Consider the following 18,214-nt stretch of genomic DNA (forward strand, 5'->3'; position numbering starts at 1 on the left):
ACACTAAACCAGACACGCAGGCCCCTTCTTTTATAACACTCTAATACACATTATCACAAGGGGTCCGCCCTGTGGGTTTCAACCAATTAACTTAAGTGCATGTGCTGTCCACATGCACATTTAACTTTGCCCCTATGGACAGTGGTCACTCCCCTGTGCCTGAACCCACCTGGTGTTTTACTCACCACCCAAGAGTCGGCTCGTCTAGGGTTAGGGGAAGTTTCCCTTGAAAATGTACTTCCAGGAATCTGCTAAGGGACCAAGCCTGCCACCTCTGAGCTCCAGAGGTGGGCAAGCAAGGTCCCTGGGCAGAGTTTCTTGGACACGGAGGGGAAGCTCTTTGGAGCTCCCTGAAAATAATTAGCTGGCTGCCTTGGCCAGCTTCCTATGCACCTCCTCATACCACTTTCAGGCATGAGGCTGCATAGGAGAGCAGTTTATTTAGCTGGAAGGGGCTGGAGGATCCATCAGCCTACTGAGGAATCTGGATCCCCTGGTCTTCCAGAGAAATCAAAGGTAAGTGCACTTTACATCTTAAATATACATTTAAAATACATACAAGAACATTGGAAATACATTATGTGTTATTATAAATACACTAAGCCTGTGCCCTGCATCAGGCTGTTACACACTGCAGCTTGAGTCCTGTGAGCCCAGCTCAGTGCTGCACATACAGTTTAAACATATTTATTTTACACTTTATTTAATAAAGTTACTTTGTGCCCAGCGCTGGGCTTTTGACCATTTTTGCGCTGGTGGTATCAGGAGCTAATCTCCCGGTCCCCAGCACACTTGCACCAGCCAGGCTCTCCTCTTGCCTCTCTGGGGTACCAGGAGCCGGCGCTCCTGATCCCCAGCATGCGGCTATCGTTAAATCCCGGCCACGCTGTACTGTGGAGCCGGGAGCTAGGCTCCCGGTCCTCAGTGGTCCGCACACAGCACTACACGGGGAGCTGGCTAGTCCGGTCCCCATGTGTCACGCAGTACTGCAGTCCGGGACACTTGCTGCTCACGCATTGAAAGCCAGCTTGCCCGGCTCCCCCTGCGTGCGGCACATTCCTGGCAGCAGCAGCTCCTCCCCTGGTGCCCCGTAGGTTACGCGGCACAGCTGCGACCCCCTACCCCCATGGGTTAACCCATCACTGCTGCAGCCGATTAAACATTTAAAACATATTTTAAAACACTCGGCGCCTAGCGCCGCTGCTACAGTTAAATATGGCGCCTAGTGCCCTTTATCCCTTCAGTGCTGCGGTGGCCATTTTCTACACGTTGGTCGGGGTCTCCGGCCACAGTCACTCTCGATTTCAAAGGTAAAAGAACATATTCTATCGTAGAAATCCTCGTTTCTGCTTCTCTAACCCTTTGCCGAACCTTTTGGAGGTCTTGGTGAATAATAGAGATCCCTATACGATCAGCTAGTCTTTTCTCGCAAGTAGTAATAGCCTCAAGGACTTGTTGTAAAGTAATATCCAATTCTGATGTATTAGAGGATTTCTTGGTCTGTGGCAATCTTTTAGTAGAAGTGACATATTGCAGATGTCGAGGAGTCGAACTCCTAGCATATTTCTCCAATTTAGCAGCAGCCGAAGTGTGCTGTGTCTTCCCCATATTAAAGATATCAGTAAAATACAAATTGTATCAAAAAAGTATTAACAGGGCAGTTTGTACTATAAACGCAAATGAGTTCTTGTCCCTTTAACCACTTAGCTGACTAATTTTGTTTCCAAAAACCACTCCAAAATTGTAGGGGTTTTTTTTATGACTGAATTAGGTCAAGAACATCTTTTTAAAACGTATCCAACACGATTTTATTAATTTAGTTTTTTTTTTAAACACAGTATACCATAAAAATAGAAAATTTTATGGTATACTGTAGTGATGGTTATTGACAGCTGCACAATTTTTATACATACACACAATACATATATACATACACATCCCAAAATAGCTGGCACTCGTGATATATTTAAATTAGTGCCTGGGTGCCCTCTTTAAATGTGTATCTGACATACACTATATAACGTTCCAATCTTACAGTGGCACTCCTAGGACTTTGCACAATATAAGAAAAAAAACTGAAGACCCGCAAATCAACACTCCAACGTTTCAATTCGTATTTGAATATTCATCAGGGATACAAGAATCAACTTACCCTTAAGTAGAAACACCTCGACTGCAGCACAGCATCACGCTTCCGCACACCTTCCCTGTCCGCTTACGTCATCAGTGAACTCCGGACGAGCAGCTCCTGGCCCTACTGACTGCGTCACAGGCTGAATGGGGAGGTCATCTCTAGTCATTCCAGCAGTGAGGCTACCCATTTTCTTTCACGCAAAAAAGGCTGTTTTAAGTGCCTGGGCTGCACCACTTGCGGATACATGGAAACAGGGGATTCCTTTGTACATTTTAAAATCAATTTCACTTTGACCTGCACTAGCAACTATGTGGTGTACTACATTAGATGCCCATATGGGCATCTTTTTGTGGGTAAAACCTCTCGTCAATTTAAAGAAAGAATGGCGCTCCACCGGTCTGCAATCCGTCAAGCTATTGAGGGCAAAGAGATCAGCCGGTGGCACGCCATCTTAAAAAATTCAAACATAACCTGTCTGCCCTTAAATATAAAGTTATTGATTTTGCTCACCCCAATCTAAGAGGTGGAGATAGAGACCGAGCCCTGTTGCAGCTGGAAGCTCGGTGGATCTTTAAATTGAATACCATGCAACCTCATAGTTTAAATGAAAATTTGTAATTTGCTTGTTTTATATAATCTGTCATTTTAGACAGCATTGTTTACTAAGATTTAGAGTATAATCATTATTGGACATAAGTGCTGGAACTGTATCGCTTTAATGTTGCCAGATTTTTCTACTATGTATCTATTTGTTATTATGATACTGTTTGGTGATGGGTGTACACTTGTATCTTCAACAGCGTCTGTTCCCATAGCAACCTCCCCCGTTCAGCCCAGTAGGGCCGGGAGCTGCTTGTCCGGAGTTCACTGATGACAGCAGCGGACAGGGAAGGTGTGCGGGAGCGTGACGCTGTGCTGCACTCGAGATGTTTCTACTTAAGGGTAAGTTGGATATTTTGTTCTTGTTGTATCCCTGATGAAAATTCAAATTGGCATTGAAACGTTGGAGACACCATGTGTCTGCAGTTTTACTTTATATATATATATATATATGCAAAAAAACGGCGGCACTCATGGGTCATGCAACGAGGTAGAGAGGGAACAAGTTACAAATTCAACGTTTCGGTTTATTCAACCTTTGTCAAGAAAAAGGTTGAATAAACCGAAACTTTGAATTTGGAACCTGTTCCCTCTCTACCTAATTGCATGACCCGTGAGTGCTGCAGTTTTTTGCATACAGATTTGGGCTTTGGATCGTGGACCCCGGAGGGCACCTGGGCAAGTACTATGTTATGGTTGGAGTGCCGGCCTGTCTTTTTGTTGTGTTTATAAAATATATATATATATCTATATATCTACACACACACACACACACACACACACACACACACACATATACATGCACGCACTATATACAAAAAGAAAGTCATAGGTGCAATAGGTACCTTTTGCACTGGAGTATTATAGGGATTTCTACAAACGAATGACAGGAAAGCGCACTCATAAATAATAAATAAAAAAGCTTTTACTCAAGGAACAAATGCTCACATACATGAAAGTTGATGAAGTCATCAACTGACGAAACTAGTTGGGCGTGATTTAGGACGTGTTCGGATGTGACATGATCTGCCTGACGATCCATAGCTAGAGATACCTGTGGAAGCGGAGCATCTCCCTGTGCCTTTTTAACAATCTGCCGGGTGATTGATCGCTATACCGTTCATCTTTAACTTTCATGTATGTGAGCATGTATTCCTTGAGTAAAAGCGTTTTGATTTACGAGTGCGCTCTCCTGTCGTGTGTGCGTGTGTGTGTGTGTGTATATATATATATATATATATATATATATATATATATATATATATATATATTTTTTTTTTTACACATGTCTGGGGGGGTACAGCACAGTGCTTGCTGCTCTACGGGACCCATATCCAGCGGCTGCAGAGAGGACAGAGCAGCTGCTGGTGGACCAGTGCCAGGCTGCCTCTAGATAGGAGAGAGGGAGGGGGGATGGGGGAAAGGAGAAGGAGGACAGCCAGCTGCTACGGTGTATGTGCCCGGCAGATGCTCCGTTCCCTCTGCAGCCGCCAGGTGTGGGTGCTGCCAGGGAGAGTATTAGGGTGTGGGTGCCAGAGGGGGGGGAGGATTTGCCCGGTGGCTGCGCTGTCTCTACAGCCTCCAGGCTGCCGATATCTATATGGCGGCAGGAGAGGAGAATCTGCCCGGCTGCTGCTCCTTCCTGGAGCACTTCGGGTTGTTGGTCTGATTTGCCCGGCGGCTGCTCAGTCTCATCTACAGCCGCCAGTACGGGGCTGCCCAAGCACTTCTTTCAGCAGTGATCGGCACAGGAGTAGGATCTAAGGAAGCAGAGGGGCCGGGAGGTCTCAGATTGGCGGCTGATGGAAGATCAACTTCCAGCAGCACCCACAGGGCATGCGACCGTACCAGGCAAGTGGTTAATATATGGCAATAATAATTGAAGCCTTCAGCTGACAAAAACTGCAGTATCCACAAAATAGCTTTGCATGCACAAAACAGACAGCTATATCTCCGTAGCACCAATAAACCTACAAAGTACAGAGACAGTGCCTAAGAGAATAGAAAAGAGAAAAAAATAATTCCAGAATAGATCACTGCAAAAAAAAAAAAAATGTTGAATCAGCTGATGCAGCGGCACTATATATGCTGGTGTATTGGAGTCTTTTTATAGAAGCATAAATCGCTGACCAGGGAAATTAGGTGCATTTCACACCGATCACAAAACACATCTTTTCAGGCAACTTACAGTATTTCCTTTTATAGGATCAAGAGATATATCAATCATTCTAAAACCAGCTCATATAATTGGCTGAGCTACTAATAATCACTTTTTTCCTCCAAAGCAGCTGAATTAATTTGTACAAATAAATAATGTAGCTTGTTAGATAGAAATATTGCAGATTTCTGGTGCTGGTAAGTACATAAAAAAAAGTTTTGATAAAATATCTGCTCCTGCAAAAATATATAAATATGTTCAGTTGCCAGAGAATATAAATTCCTAACAGTCTGCACTCAATAGTGCAATAAGAATACACAACACTGGATACAAAATGTCATGCTCTGGATACAATGTTTCAATAAGTAACTGCTTACAAGCCTGCTGAAGGAGACAATATGTTACCTGCTGAGGCAGATGGTATTAGAAGTGCACATCTAACAGCATGCTTTCCTTAAACTCATTCCAGAGTACACCACTCAAAAGTCCAGCAATTAAACCAACTGACCCAGCAAAGTCATATTAATGGCCCAGCAGGTGGATAATGTGAATAATTTTGATAAATATATCTGCTCCTGCAGAGATATAGATATTAGTTCAGTTTTTGGCAGCTATAAGTTGCTAATAGTCTATGCTCAAAAAGAATACACAACGCCAAGTAGATTGTTTAAGACAAATGGCTGCTTCCAAAGCTGCTTGGCCGATGGCGTTTAAACCAGCTAGGATAAGCAGCCTGCCATAGATGCACTCAATCCCTCGCAGTGTGTAGACTCCTGCACTCTCAGTTTCCTGTCCCTTCTCACATGTACTGGAGAGAATCAGTATCTCATAGGCCCGATAACTAATGCTGGAGAGCTTTCAGGTGAAGCGCACTCCTTCATGCTGGACTCCTCCATGCCTGCCGTGGCCACACCCCCCCTTACTCTCCGTGTATCAATTAAATTTCCATACTCTGCTACAACTACCAGAGTGATAATGAGGATTCACTAATGCAGTCTCAAATTGATGTGTGTATCACTTAACTAGAGTTCAGGTATAAAGACAGTTAAAGTGTATGTCTTTTTGTTATCGAGCAGCATAAGAATGGTCTTTTGTTCAGCTACCCTTGCCACACATTTTTTCCCCTACTTTTAATCTGCCACAGATTGATGGTGAATGGTCATCTGATTTGAGGCGGAATAGAGGGTTGAAAGCCGACATGATGAAGAACTAGTCAAAAACAATTTATTTAAGAAAATTACTGCGCTGGTGTGATGAAAATACCACTCATATAGTTTTTAATAATATAAAAGCTTTATATATGTAAACAAGTACTAAAAGAACAAGTAATAAAACATGCACATATAACTATACACTTGGTATTACTATAGACCTACTTCCTATAAGTTAAAAACATAAATATCAGTACCAGCTTGCAATTAGATACAAAGAAATAAACTCAAATAAAAATTAAATACAAAGTATGCACCGTGCGCCTCCAGGACTGGTCAGTTTGTATATGTATCTATGGTTGTTATAAATGAGGATACAGTGGGTAAAGGCTCAATACATTTTTACATGATGAAAAGTATAAGAATTAAACAATGAATGTCTGAAAAAAATACCTTAATCCAACTAAAATAGATAACTTCAAAATGTTACAGGAAAGGGGTCTCCTTTTTCCTCCAGCAAATATATACCAAAAGGAAGAGCTCACAAAATTAGCAAAAATGTGTATTCATATCACAGATAGATGGATGGGCAATAGTATATGTGTACACTATAACCAATTTATAGAATAAATTGGTTATAGTGTACACATATACTATTGCCCATACATCTCACAATTTAAGAGCGTTTTTAATGGCAAAGGGCTTGAAATATCTTTAGTTGTTATAATGCTCCTCCAGCCCTTCAGAGTGTAATTAGGGCTCCTAAAAATTGATCCAGCCTAGCAGGTGGAAATAGAATTTATTATTTTTATGTGTGCTTAAGCATCGAAATATATCACACTGTATTTACCCACAGTCTCGGACACTCCTTCGTGTTTCCTTTAATTATGTAATGGCTGAGTCCACGGGTCCTCTTTATGTAAAGGCACTTTTCCTGCCTTATACTCAGATGCCGGCTCCGTGAATAGTAAAAGATGGCCGGTCACAGGCTCAGACTGCACACCCTGAAAATATATATAATGGGAGGTGCTACCTGTGGAGACTACTGTTGCAAACATACAAAAAAGAATTACAGATGCACAACTCCAACATAATCATGGTCATGGTTATGGGCCTACCCACTGCACCCAGGTAACCTCTGAGGGTAGGTCCCTTACATACTAGGGTTGAAATCCAGAGTGCAGGATTTTATTATTTGCAAAATTCTACTGCAAAATGTATTATTATATATAATGAGTAATGGTGGAGTTGTGCATCTGTAATTCTTTTTTTGTATGTTTGCAACAATAGTCTCCACAGGTAGCACCTCCCATTATATATATTTTCAGGGTGTGCAGTCTAGGGCCCCTTTCCACATATTTTTTATGTATGTGTTCCTTATGTGATTAAAAACAGGTGGAGGAGGAAGAGGAGGGTGGGAAAAGTGGGAATATTACAATGTCTACCTCATTTCTCTAAGCCGTTTCACCTCCTGGGTGCATTTCTTAACAGTATAATCAATCTCTTCTTCTGTTGTGAAGCGTCCAATACCAAACCTGAAGACAAAAGAAATAAACCAGTTAATTATCATCATCATTTATATGGCACCACAAATGTTCCGCAGTGCCTTACAAAGTACATAAACAAATAAGTGAACACGCAACAGGTGACTTACAGTACAAAACAATGCAGAACAAGGACAATGTTTAAATAGATTGCTGCATTAGTGATCATAACATTCAAATAAGCAACAGAGCGTAAGCAACCCACTGTTAAGGTGCATACACACGATCAGATCTGTCAGACGTACGATTTGAACGATTTTACCAACGATTTCATGAACTACGAACCATTTTTGACAGGGAGGAAGGAGCAAGTAGCAGCAGGTTAGGATGAGAGCTGGAAAGCTTTGATGAAGTAGTGGGTCTTCAGAGCACGTTTGAAGATTTGTAGAGAGGTGGAGAGTCTGATAGGAAGAGGGAGAGCGTTCAAGAGGTAGGGAGCAGCATGCGCAAAATCTTGGAGGCAGGAGTGGGAGGAAGTAATCAGTTGACAGGAGAGGCAAACATGCATTTGTTGAGTGAAGAAGGTGGACAGGTGTGTTAAGGAAGAGGAGATCAGAGATGTACATGGGAGAGGAATGGATGAGAGCTTTGCAAGTGAGTAAGAATCTTAAATTTGGCTCTGAAGGGGAAAGGGTGCCAGTGGAGGCAGATGTAGAACATTTGGAGTGGAAGATGAGCCGAGCAGCAGCATTGAAGACAGATTGGAATGGAGAGAGGTGGCAGTTAGGTAGGCCAGATAGGAGGTTACAGTAGTCTAATCTGGAGATGACCAGTGAGTGTTTTTAGTAGCATCCTGGATGAGAAAAGGTCTGATCTAAATATTTTTGAGATGGAAACGGCAGAACTGCGAGAGGTGCTGAATGTGTGATTTGAAGAAGAGGAAAGTCCAGGATAACTCAGACAGCGCACTTTGGTGCTAGAGGAGATTGTTGTGCCGTCAACTGATAGTTAAATTGTGGGAAGTGGGGTCATGTAGGAGGGTGGGAAAATGATTAGCTCAATCTTAGACATATTAAGTTTAAGAAAGCACTTGGACATCCAAGAAGAGATATTAGAGATACGAGTGAGGAGACGGGGGGGGGAGGTGGATATGCGTATCATCAGCAAAGAGATTATATTGGAGTTCAAAGGAGCTGATGAGTTAACCTAGAGAAGACGTATAGACGTATAGAGGGAGAATAGGAGAGGTCTAAGAACAGAACCTTGAGGAACGCCTGCTGTAAGTGGACATGGGGGAGGAGAGGAGTCATGAGAGAAGACAGAGAAGGAAAGAGCAGAGAGGTAGGAAGATAGCCAGGAGAGGGCAGTGTCACGTAGACCAAGGGAGTGAAGGATTTGCAGGAGGAGACGGTGGTCCACAGTGAAAAAAAAGGAGCAGAGAGGTCAAGGATAATGAGTACAGGAGTTGTGGCCCTTTGATTTGTCAGCAAGGAGGTCATTGCTGACTTTTATGAGGGCAGATTCAGTGGAGTGGAGAGAACGGAAGCCAGACTGAAAAGGGTCAAGGAAGGAGTGTGAGAAAAGGAAGTAGGTAAGGTGGTTGCAAACAACACACTCAAGGAGTTTGGAGACAAAAAGGGAGGTGAAAGATGGGTCGGTAGTTGGAGATAGTGTTAGGATCAAGGGTAGGTTAAGAATGGTGGAAACAAGGGCATGTTTGAATGCAGAAGGGACAGTGCCAGATGAAAGGGAGAGATTGAGGGCAAAATGGGAGCAGGAAGAGGGAGAAATGTAGTGGAGGAGGCAGGAAGGGATAGGGTCAAGGGGAGAGGAGGAAGGACCGGATAAGGGCCATAACTTCCACTCCAGATGTCAGAGTTGGTAAGATGAATGGGGAGCGGTGGTCAGGGAAAGGAGGAGGAGGGGTGCTGAGGGGGGTCTGGTGGGATTTGATGTCCTGACGTATGGAGTCAATTTTAGATACAAAGTAGGTGGCAAAGTGAAGGACAGAGAGCGAGGAGGGGTGGAGTGAGTTGAAAGTGGCAAAGAGACGCCGGGTGTTTGAAGACTGGGAGGAGATGAGGCTTTTGAAATAGGACTGTTTAGAGAGGGAAAAATCGGTCATAGAGCGTGATTTTCTCCACTGTCGCTTGGCAGTTCGTGAACACTATTGCAGGCATCTGGTGCATTTGAAATGCCAGGACTGAGGTGTGGATCTGCGGAGGTGAGTAGTGATCGCTGGAGAAACAGTCAAGAGCAGCAGTAAGGGAGGCATTGTATAGGGAAGTGACTTGCTCAGGGCAGGAGAGAGAGAGAGGATAGGAAAGAGAAGTGAGTCAAGTAGGGAGGAAAAAGAAACTGTCAATAGCCGCAATGTTACGCTTAGTAATGGTGGCCTTAGGAAGTAGAGGGAGGGCATGGAGAGAGGGATAAGTTAGAAGACTGAATGTGATGGTCAGAGAGGGGGAATGGGGAATTGGAGTAATCAGAAATATGAGGTGAGTGAAGACCAGATCAAGTGAGTGCCCACACATATGGGAGGGTGAGGAGGTCCATTGGGAGAGACCAAATGAAGATGTGAGGGTAAAGAGTTTATCATGTCATTTAGATAAAATTTCAGTCATCTAATAAATATCTAAATATCAAATGTATGCATACAAAAAAAATAGAGGTCTGGCTTTTTCTTCATCATTAGGTTCACTGTAAGGGTTAAACTGTATTCTAAATGATATATGCCTTGAACCCATCAAAATAGATTTATGGAAATCAATAAGATACCCCTGCATGCATGCAAATGCTGAACACAACATGGAAAACAAATCATATCAAACACATTATTAAAAAAAATGAAGAACCAACCTAATAGAGGAATGAGCCAAATCCTCATCTGCTCCGATAGCTCTCAAAACATAGGAGGGTTCCAGTGACGCAGATGTGCAGGCACTAGAAATTAATGCAGAGAAGGGGCCCATAAACAATGTGTCTATACAAGAAGTCTGAATTTTTATAGAACTGGCAAAGATTAAGGACAAGTTTAATGCCTAGATAATTCATACTGCCAAGATAGTCAACCCATTAATATAGTGCCTTAAAGACAATTACAGTTGACTTTAATCTTTGTATGGCAGAGGTCATCTCATGCAGTGCTTTACTTAAATATCTGCACATTCATTCCAATAGAATTGCTGCAGTGTAGCCAAGCCACATGAAGTCACAAATGTTACATACTAAATATGCTACAGGTTACATCAATAAAAAATGTTTACACTAGCCACTCCTCGCGTGAACTGTATTAAGTAGCAGAATACATACCGTAATAAACAAATGCAGAAAAATGTCTCATGAACTGTGGTTGACAATTAACCAAGACAAACATGGATAATATAAAATACCAGCTGCACAAGTACTTAACCACAGTAGGAACTTAAAAGTGACAATACAATGTGACATCAGTAGCAGCTAATGAAGCGTCAATCCATGTTTAATACTGGACTGAATAGCAAACCTGGAAGCAACAGTAATATAATAATATAGTTTTGTGGCAAAGGTTGCTTGTAATATTGATTTAGCCTAAAATGGTATACGGCATGCTATTTTCTCAAAATAGAAAAGACAATTATTATTTGTTGTACCTTCCAGAAGAGAGTGCAACATCTTTCAAAGCCATCAGTAAACTCTCCCCCTCCACGTAGGCAAAGGAAAGGTTTATACAGCCTGAAGAGAATGCATTTATTAGACACATTTCCACTTAATATCAAAATCATGGACAGCATATCAATAGGTGACTTGGTTAGCACTTCAGCAAATGTGAAATTTGAGTGTAGCATCACAAGTGATTGAGAGAAATTTCTGTTCTACAGGTAGCTGTGTTGAAAACTTTGTGTTGCCCACAGCAACCAAACATTTGCTTTTATTTTCTAAACTGTGCACCACATTACCTGCAGAATAGTTTTCTGAAAGAATTCCTTTGTAAACAATGGTGTAGGATTCATATATAGCATAAAAAAAAATTAGAGCACTGTCATTACATACTGGGATTAAAAATAGATTTTGTAGTTAAATGAAAGAGGTAAAAAAGAAAAAATTTAGAATTTGCTATCTACTGTATAAAAGCGAACATTTGTACTTCTGTCTTTCTATACAACTCCACAGATCGTTAAATTTTACATACGAGCGTATTAAAACACGGTGGAGGCAACTAAAAAAAATGTAAAATCAAAATTACTGTTAATTTTTAATTAATTAAAAAACACAAGTTTTGCATAGCATTCGCCACCTCTACAGGTCAGGTACGGAATTACAAAAGGATTTAGCTTATCTACTAGTTTTTCTTTTCTATCTTCTCTACAATATCAAAGCGATAGTTTGTCCTTCTGTACTTCTGTCTTTCTATACAAATCCACAGTTTACAAGCGAAGATCGTGACGTTTTACATACGAGCATATTAAAAAACACGGCAGAGGCAACTAAAAAATGTTTACATTGAAATTAGTTACTGTTAATTTTTATTTAATTTAAAACCACAATTTTTGCTGGACGCTCATTGTGGGGCCTCACGACATATGGGTAGGGCCTTGGAGCAAGCGTTTTGTGCTGTCATGTTTTGTCATGATCTTAATGTTTATTATTGAAGAGAGCTTTAGCAGGCTTTGCCAGCATTCTCAGCTCTCTGACTATACCAAATTATGCAACAACATTTACTTCTTTCTTCCAACTGTGTCAAAATGATGACTTTGCAAGGACCCTGCTGTACTGTGAGCTGCCAAAATATTACACATGGAATGCTTCTCCCAAAGTTTTCTGCGCAGAAAACAGGAAGTCGCTGTTGATGGTCATCCTTGTATCAGAGCAACAGAAGCTCTTGGCCGTGTTTACACTGTAAACACGGCCTACAATTTTTGAATGCTTCCATCTCCGAAGTTTGGTTTACACCGTTACAGGTCCTACTTCCTTCGAAGACCATAGGACTGTTGATGGGGAAGTTTGTCACACTTTTCATGAGGCCTGTTTAAGGAGAGGTTGGTTGGAGGATGATGTGTAAACAAACATTCTTAAAATCCCGGGCAACTCCAGGTACTCCAGCTAGTTGTCTTGTAAAAGTTGTATAGGCTTCAGTAAATCATCAGCTTAGACCAGTGGTTCTCAAACTCGGTCCTCAGGACTCCACACAGGTCACGTTACAGGTCACCCAGCAGGAGCACAGGTGTAGTCATTACTCACTGACACATTTTGAAAGATCCACAGGTGGAGCAAATTATTTTCACTGGTGATTCGGTGAGGAGACAAGGCAAAAATGACCTGTTTGGGGTCCTGTGGACAGTTAGAGAACCTGTGGCTTAGACTATGTAAAGTTAGAAAGGACAATGCCCATGTGCCACAAATTCTGATTTATTACCTGGGTAACGTTGCTTGGGGTCTCCATTCAGCATAACCTCTGGAATATTACTCATTATATTCCTGACCAGTAGTTCTGACAGATAGCTGATTCTCTTGTGATCGTACTAAAAAGAACAAAATACCACTAAAAAAAACCACTCACATTTGCCAATCTAAAAAGGTAAAAACTAAATATTGTTATTTTTCTCAAAGTAGTTGAAATCACAGTTCTGTGCAGTCAATGATTATACAACTGGGTACACTATACGATATACACCGAAGTGCCAAAAGTCATGGGATAGCAGTATGTAAAGGTAATGGTAGGTGGCGTCACAGTACTGTGACATCTTGGAAAAGCCCAGACCTACCTCAGTTGTAATCTGACATCTCGTAAATTTGAACACTGGCAAGGATGCTCTTGGCAAGGCAATGTGAATTATCGGAAGTTCGAACGGGACATAATAGTGGGTGCCTGATGGATGGGACATTCCATTTCTGAAGTTGTGAGGATATTCAACATTCCTTAATCTACAGTGTCACATGTGTACCGGGAATACCTCATGGAAGGCAGAACTACCCACCGTTGACAGCACAGTGGCCGACCATGGGTGCCTAATAATTGTGACCAGCGGCATCTGGCAGAATTGTCCATGGTAACAGCAAGCGACACTGGCTCAAATCACATCCACATTCAATGCAGGAGGTAGCAGACGCATATCCAGTAGGTCAGTGCAGCGTTCTTTAACTTCCATGGGATATGGGAGTAGAAGACCCACCAGAGTGTCCCTGTTAACACTACTACACCGAACACAGCTCCTCACCTGGGCTTGTGATGTCGCTATTTAGACCCTGGAGGACTGGTCCGATGAGACACAGTTCCAGTTGCTTCGGGCTGACGGCAAAGTTCAGGTGTGGCACAGACCCCATGAGGCCATGGACACTAGTCACAGTGCAGGCTTTTGGTAGTTCCATAATGGTGTAGGGTGTGTTGCGCCTGAACAAGTCATTGACCAGTAACCGCTACGTTGCATTACTTGATGACCATTTGCAGCCCTTCATGGACTTCATGAACCCCCAAAACGATGGAATATTCCAGCAGGATAATGCACCGTGTCATCGGTCCCAAGTTGTCCTGAATTGGTTACACGTTCGCTGACATGAACCCAATCGAACATTTATGGGGTGTGGTGGAGAGGTCCTTTCGCACTCAAGAATCTGCACCTAGAAATATCAGGGAGCTGTGGGAAACTATCCACATGGCACGAGTCAAACATCTCTCCATAGGTCTTCCATTCACTTGTGGAATCAATGCTATTTTTAGTTGCTGCACTCCGCCGGGCAAGAGGGTGTCCTACACGATACTAGGCAATTATCCCATGACTTTCGGCACTTCAGCATAATGGTCGATCTTGCGATGGATCACAACGACCATCGTATAGTGTACACCATTTGATGTATTGGGTGGTCGCATCTTCTCATTGGATGTGCTGCACATCAGATGGAATGATGCCATAGACAACGCTGTGGTGTTACATTAAGCAAATAATGAGATATCGTGTCATCGTACAGTGATGTGATATATTGTTACATTGCATCCAAAAACACATAGGTCTGTGAACTTATAACGGATTCTATATATTTTTTTTTTAGGGAGAATGTTATTTTTTTGCACAAAAAAAATCAAAAGTGATGTCATTCAATTGCGCGGGAAAAAAAAGAATGAGAAAATTCCTGTTTTTCACATGCAAAAAATTAACAAGGCTAATTGAATGCTCCCCTAAGGGTTACAATTTAAACAAAATAAAAATACCTCTAACTCCTGCTGAGCCACCTCACAGGCTGCACCAAACCCAACAGTTAGTGGAGTGGGCACTGTCCCAGATCTCAGGCCCCTCTCTTGGCCTCCACCGCTCATCAAGGCCTCTAATCTTACTCTAGGTCGCCGACGAACATAAATGGCCCCAACTCCTGAATGGTAAACATAAGAAACATGTATCTAAATAAACTAAATTAGACATATCAAAATGATATCTTTTCATATTTGGATGTGAAAAGAAGACTTGCCGCCAAGCCTTTTTTTGGCCATGCTAGAGTGTGATGAAAGCTAAATTTTATTTATTAACATTTTCTGTTTCATTTTAATTTTTACAGCACTGGATGTAAAATGCCCCAAATCACATTGGACTGTCTTTCCTCCCCTCTGCTTCCCGCCCTTTTCTATTTGGCCAATGTGACTGTGCAGAAAGTGAGGAAATGAGAAGGTGGTTTTGATTGAGGAAGTTGGAATGTAATAAAATGTTAGTTCTGTCAGTCACTCCTAGGGCATCATGGGCGTACATACAGTATCACCAAAAATATTACATGGACTGCATACAACCTCAAGTGCTGGCTAATGGTGAGGTACCACATTTTAACAACATTCAATTTGTCCCTAACAGAACCTTAGGCACCTTTGCTCCCTCGCTGGCAGAAGACACTTAAATTATATCACTAGGAAATGTGTTACTAAACACACTTTTTTTGTGAAAAACGTTTTGTACTAACTAGTTTTTGCATCATATTTTGTGGGGACTTGCAAGTGAACGATAATCATGATCATAAGCAGCAGGACTGCATATTCTAAAAGAAACTTGGGTCAAACCATAGAGATATGAAATACCACCCCCTCTCATCAGAATGGTGGAGTTCCAATCTTTACAACGTCTGAAATTCGCAATATACTTGCCGTACTGCAATCTAATTATGTTCATGTTCTGCTGCAGAATATTACATTTCAATACTGTATAAACCTCACTGAATAAATGGCTTCCTGAGGAAGCCCACTCTAAACAAAAATGTGTACAGATTAGTAAACTACGAAATGGTCTTACTGCGGACCAGACTGCCACAAGGAAAAACACATTCCAATCACCATGCAGTTCGACTACAACACACAACAACCCCAGCACTTCACAGAACCCTCCAGTCTATTCTACTCTCAGATACCTTTGGGGCCGTAGACCTTATGCCCACTTATGCTCATTAGATCGATCTTCATTCGGTTCACATTTAATGGAATTTTGCCAGCAGCTTGCGCAGCGTCTGTGTGAAAAAAAATCTTTCGGGAACTACAGAGATGACCTTAAGAGAAAAAAGAAAAATAGCTGAGAATATAAAGTTTTGTTTCTAAGTATTTCCTTCAAGGTTATATAGAAAATAAAAACTGCCATTTACATAATTCAGTGCTGGTCAAATCCCAAGTAGCCACTGTGCCTAAAAACAATATCGTTGCTTAAACTTTGGGAATAATTTCTAGTAATGACAATTTAATGAACTACTCCACTTAACATACTGAGACATATGAACTTATTTTTAGTATATCAATTTCTTTGAAAGCCATATTAGAATTATAAACCTACATTGCATGTCTGATGTCAGCTCTTTTACATGCTACAAGTTTAAATGTGTTGTGTCCATTTACTCATATACAGACCTTATATATTGATACCCAATAAAAACTGATATTTAAAAATGACGCTACACAGGTTATTTTTTTACAGAATACATCTCCCTTCTTCTGGGCCTATACACAGCATTTCTTGTACAGGAGAATTCTATTTTAGATACACACAGGAACATACCCAATAAAGTGACCTTTTTGTCTGATGAGGTGATATGTAAAAGGTCCACAAAAAAACCCAAACACCTTAAACATTTATAAATTATTTATATATAAACATATTTAATAATCTAGGTGAGTAAAAATGAGCTAAAAAAAGTTTTTATATCCTTTTCCTAAAGCAGAATTTTAGACACTAACCTACTAGAATTCCTTTTAAATCTTTCCCATCATCACTTATAGCAGGACTGTATAAAAGGGACATTGGATCCAGAAGTCAGTAGACAAGAGCCAATAGGAAAAAATAAGGAAGCTTTGCATCCATTGACCTGGAATTTGTCCTGCCCTCCTTACAAAATTAGAGTAGCTTAACAATAAAAAAAAAAAAACAGCACAAATCTCTGGAACATATAGTTTATATAGTGGCAAGCCTGCTATGAGAAAGAAATGCCACTTTTTAAATTGTTTAATCATTCACAATGAAACAATTACATTTACCTATGTCGGCTATGGGTTGTATCACCCCTATTTCATTGTTCACAGCCATTACTGACACCAGGCTTGTGTCGGGCCGGATGGCCTCTTCTAGAACCTAAATATAAAGAGGTGACCATTTTTAAGGTAAGACAAAGTTCCAATCCAAGATGCTTGGTCAGCACTCGGTGTAGGATACAAACATATGACACCACCTAGAAGCAACTAGAAGTCTCACCTTTAAGTCCAACAGGCCATTCTTCTGAACAGGAAGGTAAGTGACCTGGAATCCTTCTGCCTCTAATGAGCGGCATGAATCCAGCACACATTTGTGCTCCGTCTGAGTAGTGATAACGTGTCTCTTGCGGGACTTGTAGAATCTGGCAACACCCTTCATGCCAAGAAGAACACCAGCATAAGGAACAGTAGGGCTCACTTTCTGCACTAAACTATAGCAGTCTGCTTTATCTTAAGTTTGTAATTGACACATGAAACCTTATTTTTTATTGATTACATCTGGAGAAGATATATTGAATGTGCAATCTTCTGTTTCAACTACATGATTCTAATTTCACTGCAGTTTCCAACAACCTGACAAGGAATTACTTGTTCAATCATCTTTTTTATGTATTATTTGGTAGGTGATTGCTATGTATAAATTAATTTGTACCCACTATTGGAACACAGGTGATACAAATTTTATATTGAAACACACTTGAGCTACCCAGCGGCCATCGCGTGACCAAGAAGCCGATTTAGTAAGCTATACAGGCTTACCAATCAGCCGCTCAATGTGTCAGCCCAGACATCAGAAGTGGGCGGGCATTAGCCACCCCCATTACCTCCTGATTATGTACTGTGTCTCTGCATGCTGACATTTGGCACGCATACTATGTGAGACTCAACTTTTTATGTAGTACCCAAACTGCTCACTTAAGGCCTGATTCTGAGTTGAATCCAATTTTGTATGTGGCTGCATCTAGTGGGTTACTTTTGTTTTTTTTGCATACTTCGCAGGTGTCGTGAGCTGCGTGCGCATCTTAGCAAACACATGCATAATTTAGAATGTTATGCATCTTGGCAGCTTCACTACGGCCGCTAATGAGGGATCAACAATGCGAACGTGTGCAAAATAACGGTTTTGTAGGTGTGTTTGCATGTAGCCAGGGTCACTCAGTATTCAGAGTCATGTGTATGCATTCTCGACACAAATTTCAGATGCATCTTCTGCACCCGGCA

The 18,214-nt window shown here is 41.5% G+C and overlaps 1 protein-coding gene across 1 annotated transcript in view; it reads right to left on the reverse strand.

The window, feature by feature from the left end:
• Positions 1 to 18,214, reverse strand: part of NFS1 (NFS1 cysteine desulfurase) — a 58,762-nt gene that overhangs the window by 15,526 nt on the left and 25,022 nt on the right. Inside the window, exons 5-12 of the mRNA XM_088480684.1 lie at positions 17,214 to 17,366; positions 17,000 to 17,093; positions 15,889 to 16,023; positions 14,714 to 14,871; positions 12,923 to 13,028; positions 11,160 to 11,241; positions 10,387 to 10,470; positions 7,489 to 7,578 (exon numbers count right to left, since the gene is read on the reverse strand). Of these exons, the coding sequence (XP_088336810.1) occupies positions 7,489 to 7,578; positions 10,387 to 10,470; positions 11,160 to 11,241; positions 12,923 to 13,028; positions 14,714 to 14,871; positions 15,889 to 16,023; positions 17,000 to 17,093; positions 17,214 to 17,366 (902 nt within the window). The remainder of the gene's footprint in view (positions 1 to 7,488; positions 7,579 to 10,386; positions 10,471 to 11,159; positions 11,242 to 12,922; positions 13,029 to 14,713; positions 14,872 to 15,888; positions 16,024 to 16,999; positions 17,094 to 17,213; positions 17,367 to 18,214) is intronic.

The sequence above is a fragment of the Taudactylus pleione genome, unplaced genomic scaffold (genome assembly GCF_031769625.1).
Source record: "Taudactylus pleione unplaced genomic scaffold, aTauple2 ptg000256l, whole genome shotgun sequence".
NCBI classification, from domain to species: domain Eukaryota; kingdom Metazoa; phylum Chordata; class Amphibia; order Anura; family Myobatrachidae; genus Taudactylus; species Taudactylus pleione.